Source organism: Bos mutus, chromosome 25 (assembly GCF_027580195.1).
Source record: "Bos mutus isolate GX-2022 chromosome 25, NWIPB_WYAK_1.1, whole genome shotgun sequence".
NCBI classification, from domain to species: Eukaryota; Metazoa; Chordata; class Mammalia; order Artiodactyla; family Bovidae; genus Bos; species Bos mutus.
The window spans coordinates 38995172-39001656 of NC_091641.1; the positions used below are offsets into that span (position 1 = coordinate 38995172).

General features: G+C 59.1%; 1 protein-coding gene across 1 annotated transcript in view; it reads left to right on the forward strand.

The window, feature by feature from the left end:
• The window catches only part of CREBBP (CREB binding protein), a 119283-nt gene extending 113602 nt beyond the window's left edge, over positions 1–5681 (forward strand). The window contains exons 29-31 of the mRNA XM_070362471.1: positions 1040–1201; positions 1361–1642; positions 2424–5681. Coding sequence (XP_070218572.1) covers positions 1040–1201; positions 1361–1642; positions 2424–4550 — 2571 coding nt within the window. The 3' untranslated portion in view covers positions 4551–5681. The remainder of the gene's footprint in view (positions 1–1039; positions 1202–1360; positions 1643–2423) is intronic.
• The last annotated feature ends 804 nt before the right edge of the window (positions 5682–6485 follow it).

The window sequence follows — 6485 nt, forward strand, 5'->3', positions numbered from 1 at the left end:
GGGAACTAGTGAGAGAAGGAGGAGAACAGGCGCATGCGTAGTGCACCCTGAGGTGGTGGAGGAGACACAGGGAAGGTGGATGCGGGCTTTCAGGGAGCCTCATCTGGGGAGGTGGTACATGAGCAGAGACTGTCTAGGGAGAGGAGCCCAAGAGATCCAGGGGAAGGGCCTCCAGCAGGGGGAGGAAGATGTCAGAGTCTGAGCCGATGTGTCGTGTTTGAGATGCTCAAGTAAGAGCTGATGGTGGTTTAGTTGGACGCGAAGCCGTCAGCGGTGAGAAGCGTAGGATGTTTTTCAAGACTAACAACCCTAAATTTAGGGCGTGTAAGGACAGTTCTGTTTGAAGGCCGCCTGCTAGGTCTGGGCCTCAGAGTCGGTGTTGCAGCCTCTCTGAGGGGAGGTGGACAGGGAGCACCCCTGGGGGACGACCATGAACTGGCTGTGGACCCACTCATCTCGAGAGGCTGCTGGTTGCTGACTGCGCAGCTCTGGGACTCTGGGGGGCCTAGGGCAGCTTGAGGAGCTGCATCTGGAGCCCTGGGCTGGGGGTTCATGTCTGCAGGCTGCTTCTGCCGCCTTGGGTGCTTTAGGGCGTGTCCTCTTTGGAACACAGCCACCCCAGCCCCTTCCAGAATGGAGAATGCCTGTGTGAGGATGTGATGAGCTCTCATGTCACAGGTGGGCCCCAAGGGGCTGTGCTCATTGTCCTTGGCCTGCCAAAATTTTGCCGGGCCTCCCTGGAGGCAGAACCTGTGGGCCTGGAAGATCGGGTGATTTAGGGCTGGAGGTGCTGGGAGGCTGCACTGGTCAGCACCATGCCCACTGGGTCCACATCCAGCCACATCACCTTCCTCTCAGCACTTAGGTCTGAAGGCAGCAGTGTTCGTGGCCTGTGAGCAGGCAGGTTGCAGTCCGCTTGGTGGTCACCTGCCTCACCCTGGCTCCCTGGAGCCCCCGTGACCAGGAGCTGGCGGCCTGGTGCCTACTGAGCATGGTGCAAGGGGCAGGGTGGGGCCGACAGCCATGCGTCTTGTTGCAGGGCAGCCAGGGCGACAGCAAGAACGCCAAGAAAAAGAACAATAAGAAAACCAACAAGAATAAAAGCAGCATCAGCCGCACCAACAAGAAGAAGCCCAGCATGCCCAACGTGTCCAACGACCTGTCCCAGAAACTCTACGCCACCATGGAGAAGCACAAAGAGGTGGGGGCCAGCAGGGCGGGGCGGCTGGGCACCTAACGGGGAGCCCCCGCCAGGCAACACCAGGCGCTGCTCACAGCCGCGCTCAGCCCCGGCGACGTCAGGAGGCGGGCTTGGTCCTTCCCTTCACGGGGCTGACGTGGCTTCTCCCTGCACCCCCAGGTCTTCTTTGTGATCCACCTCCATGCTGGGCCCGTCATCCATACGCTGCCCCCCATCGTCGACCCTGACCCCCTGCTCAGCTGTGACCTCATGGACGGGCGGGATGCCTTCCTTACGCTGGCCCGGGACAAGCACTGGGAGTTTTCCTCCTTGCGGCGCTCCAAGTGGTCCACGCTGTGCATGCTGGTGGAGCTGCACACCCAGGGTCAGGACCGCTTCGTCTACACCTGCAACGAGTGCAAGCACCACGTGGAGACGCGCTGGCACTGCACCGTGTGCGAGGTGAGTGCTCCCGGGCTGCGCGTGTGTGCTGCATGGGACTTGTAGTCAACTTCTCCAGGGAGAGAAGGACCAGGTGAAGAAGGCTTATCTGTGCACCGGTCCATTGTTGGTTTTGAGGTTGATTTGGGTTCACACGAGAGGCCTGGATGTGGAGGGGTTCCTGCCGTGTGCCCGTGCCAGGGTCCCTTCAGGGTTCGGCCTGGGGCCTAGTCCAGGCCACACGTCCTGGGGTAGGGGGCAGTTGGTGAGCTTCCCTGGGAGACTGTGTTTGTGCTGACCTTTCCAGGGTGAGGAGACGCTCACAGGGCACCGCGTTATTTTACTCTCCGTTTCATTAGCACCAGCCCAGTGTCTCGGACGTGAGCAGGCCTCTTGGCGCAGGGCGGGGACCCAGACAGGAGAGCACAGTGGGTCCTGGTTACACTTGCGGTGGCCCCAGCTCTGCCCTTGCCAGGAGGCCGAGGATGCCGGGAGCCTTCCCTTTGTGGAGGCTTCAGCCCCAGTGCCCCTGAGCTGCCCTGCAGAGCTCTAGGGACACTTCAGAGGCACTCAGGGACTCCCCCACGGCATGGGCCAGCAGCTCGGGAGAGGCACAGGGACCACCAGAAGAGAGAGTGGCTGGGGCAGTGGCCTCCGGAGCTTTCTGGGGTGCAGGTGTTCCCAGGAGGGAGGCTCTGGGGAGCAGACGTGTTCGGCATCTTTGAGCCTCTCATTGAGGGACTGGGTGCCAGGGCTGCTGGTTGTGGCTGCGTGCTGACTTGTCCCCTGTCCTCGCCCGCAGGACTACGACCTCTGCATCAACTGCTACAACACAAAGAGCCACACCCACAAGATGGTGAAGTGGGGGCTGGGCCTCGACGACGAGGGCGGCAGCCAGGGCGAGCCGCAGTCCAAGAGCCCCCAGGAGTCGCGGCGCCTGAGCATCCAGCGCTGCATCCAGTCGCTGGTGCACGCCTGCCAGTGCCGCAACGCCAACTGCTCACTGCCGTCCTGCCAGAAGATGAAGCGGGTGGTGCAGCACACCAAGGGCTGCAAGCGCAAGACCAACGGCGGCTGCCCGGTGTGCAAGCAGCTCATTGCCCTCTGCTGCTACCACGCCAAACACTGCCAAGAAAACAAGTGCCCCGTGCCCTTCTGCCTCAACATCAAACACAAGCTCCGCCAGCAGCAGATCCAGCACCGCCTGCAGCAGGCCCAGCTCATGCGCCGGCGGATGGCCACCATGAACACCCGCAACGTGCCTCAGCAGAGCCTGCCTTCCCCTACCTCAGCGCCGCCCGGGACCCCCACGCAGCAGCCCAGCACGCCCCAGACGCCGCAGCCCCCCGCCCAGCCCCAGCCCTCGCCTGTGAGCATGTCACCAGCCGGCTTCCCCAGCGTGGCCCGGACTCAGCCACCCACGACGGTGTCCACCGGGAAGCCCACCAACCAGGTGCCCGCCCCGCCACCCCCCGCCCAGCCCCCACCTGCAGCGGTGGAGGCGGCCCGGCAGATCGAGCGGGAGGCCCAGCAGCAGCAGCACCTGTACCGGGTGAACATCAACAACGGCATGCCCCCGGGGCGCACGGGCATGGTGACCCCGGTGAGCCAGATGGCCCCCGTGGGCCTGAACGTTCCCCGGCCCGGCCAGGTCAGCGGGCCCGTTGTGCCCACCCTGCCAGCCGGGCAGTGGCAGCAGGCGCCCATCCCCCAGCAGCAGCCGATGCCGGGCATGCCCCGGCCTGTGATGTCCATGCAGGCCCAGCCGGCCGTGGCCGGGCCCCGGATGTCCGGTGTGCAGCCGCCCCGGAGCATCTCGCCCGGCGCCCTCCAGGACCTGCTGCGGACCCTGAAGTCGCCCAGCTCCCCGCAGCAGCAGCAGCAGGTGCTCAACATCCTCAAGTCCAACCCTCAGCTGATGGCAGCTTTCATCAAACAGCGCACGGCCAAGTACGTGGCCAGCCAGCCCGGCCTGCAGCCACAGCCTGGCCTCCAGGCCCAGCCCGGCCTGCACCAGCAGCCCGGCCTGCAGAACCTGAACGCCATGCAAGCCAGCGGGCCGCGGCCTGGCGTGCCTCCGCAGCAGCAGGCCATGGGTGGCCTGAACCCCCAGGGCCAAGCCCTGAACATCATGAACCCGGGCCACAACCCCAGCATGGCGAGTATGAACCCGCAGTACCGAGAGATGCTGAGGAGGCAGCTCCTGCAGCAGCAACAGCAGCAGCAACAGCAGCAGCAGCAGCAGCAGCAGGGCAGCGCCGGCATGGCCGGGGGCATGGCAGGGCACAGCCAGTTCCAGCAGCCCCCAGGCCCCGCGGGCTACCCCCCTGCCATGCCGCAGCAGCGGATGCAGCAGCACCTCCCCATGCAGGGCAGCGCCATGGGCCCGATGGCGGCTCAGATGGGGCAGCTCGGCCAGATGGGGCAGCCCGGGCTGGGCGCAGACAGCACCCCCAACATCCAGCAGGCCCTGCAGCAGCGGATTCTGCAGCAGCAGCAGATGAAGCAGCAGATGGGGTCCCCGGGCCAGCCGAACCCCATGAGCCCCCAGCAGCACATGCTCTCAGGACAGCCTCAGGCCTCGCACCTCCCCGGCCAGCAGATGGCCACATCCCTCAGTAGCCAGGTGCGGTCTCCGGCCCCTGTCCAGTCTCCGCGGCCCCAGTCCCAGCCTCCACATTCCAGCCCGTCGCCACGGATACAGCCCCAGCCTTCACCGCACCACGTCTCGCCCCAGACTGGTTCCCCCCACCCAGGACTCGCAGTCACCATGGCCAGCTCCATAGATCAGGGACACTTGGGGAACCCCGAACAGAGTGCAATGCTCCCGCAGCTGAACACCCCTAACCGGAGTGCGTTGTCCAGTGAGCTGTCCCTGGTCGGCGACACCACGGGAGACACCCTAGAAAAGTTTGTGGAGGGTTTGTAGCATTGTGAGAGCATCACTTTTTTTTTCCCCTTTCATGTTCTTGGACCTTTTGTACTGAAATCCAGGCATCTGGGCTCTTTTTATTCCTAGATGGAACTGCTACTTCCAAGCCATGGAAGGGTAGATTGCTGTTTAAAGAAACAATACAAAGAATATATTTTTTTGTTAAAAACCAGTTGATTTAAATATCTGGTCTCTCTCTCTCTTCTCTCTCTTTTTGTTTTTGTTTTTTCGTTTTTGTTTTTTGTTTTGGGGGGAGGGGGGTTTTGTTTGGATTCTTTTGTCGTCATTGCTGGTGACTCATGCCTTTTTTTAACGGGAAAAACAAGTTCATTATATTCATATTTTTTATTTGTATTTTCAAGACTTTAAACATTTATGTTTAAAAGTGAGAAGAAAAAAAATAATATTCAGAAACTGATTCCTGAAATAATGCAAGCTTATAATGTATCCCGGTAACTTTCAGACGTTGCGGGAAGATTTTTTCTATAGTGAACTCTGTGGGCGTCTCCAAGTATTACCCTGGACGCTAGGGATTGGCTCCTGCGTGCACACACGTACACACCCACACACACGTCTATCTATACATACTGGCTTAAGCCAAACTCTTGTCTTGCAGATGTAGAAATTGTTGCTTTGTTTCTCTGATAAAACTGGTTTTAGACAAAAAATAGGGATGATCACTCTCTTAGACCATGCTAATGTTAATAGAGAAGAAGCATTCTTTTCTTTCTTCTATGTGAAACTTGAAATGAGGAAAAGCAATTCTCGTGTAAATCATGCAAGCGCTATAATTACTATAAATAAGAAAATTCAAGAAGATCCAATCACTGTATAGAATGGTAAAGCACCAACTCATTTCTTATATCATATTGTTAAATAAACTGTGTGCAACAGACAAAAAGAAGGGTGGTCCTTGAATTCATGTACATGGTATTAACACTTCGTGTTCGGGGTCTTTTGTTATGAAAATGCTGTTTTCAACATTGTATTTGGACTATGCATGTGTTTTTTTTCCCCCCATTGTATATAAAGTACCGCTTAAAATTGATATAAATTACTGAAGTTTTTAACATGTATTCTGTTCTTTAAGATTCCTGTAAGAATGTTTAAGGTTTTTATTTATTTATATATATTTTTGGAGTCTGTTCTTTGTAAGACATGGTTCTGTTTGCTCACGGAGGAGAGGCGGGGGCTGTGGTCCTGCCGGCTGTTGGGGGAGCAGCTGGGCTCGGCTGGGGCCCCGCAGGTCCTGCTTGGCTGCCAACAGAAGAGCCCCAGCCAGAGCTAGGGGCACCAGTGGGCCTGAAGCAGCACTTTGTCTCCCGTCCACTCCCCGTCCTAGCCACCCCCACCCCCACCACACCCCAGTTCCTACCTGCCAGTCCCTGAGCTCCTGCAGAGGGTGTCCTGGGGGCTGGAGGGAGTCTGCGGCCCGCCCCTCACCCTGGCTTAGCAAGGGAGGATGCCATCACGGCCCCCTGGGCTGGGCTGGGCACACCGGGCGCCGGCCCACCCTTGCCCACATGAGGGGCTGCTCTGGGGGCCGCTGGGGGCACGGCGCAGAGCACTGAATGCCAGCCCCACCGTGATGAGAAGAGGCCTCCAGCTTCGAGCGGCGCTTGCACTTGGCCACCACCCGGTCCTTCCCCTATCTCTGCTCCGGTTCCAGGGGTCCTTACTGAGGGGGTGACACGCAAGGTCCTGAGCACTGTAGAAATGACATCTCAGAAGAGGACCACCAGCAGGAGAGCTGAAGTGCCTTCTCTGGTCTGCGTAGTCCCGCCCTGCCTCCCATTCCCTCAGCCCCCAACCATGGGGGTCTAGGTCTAGGGTCGTGATGTTCAACTTGGAAATCATGGCCCAAATAGCTCTCCTTTTGGCCCTGAATTCATAGAAATATTTCCAAAATAATGTGAGTTGAGAGTGTAAATT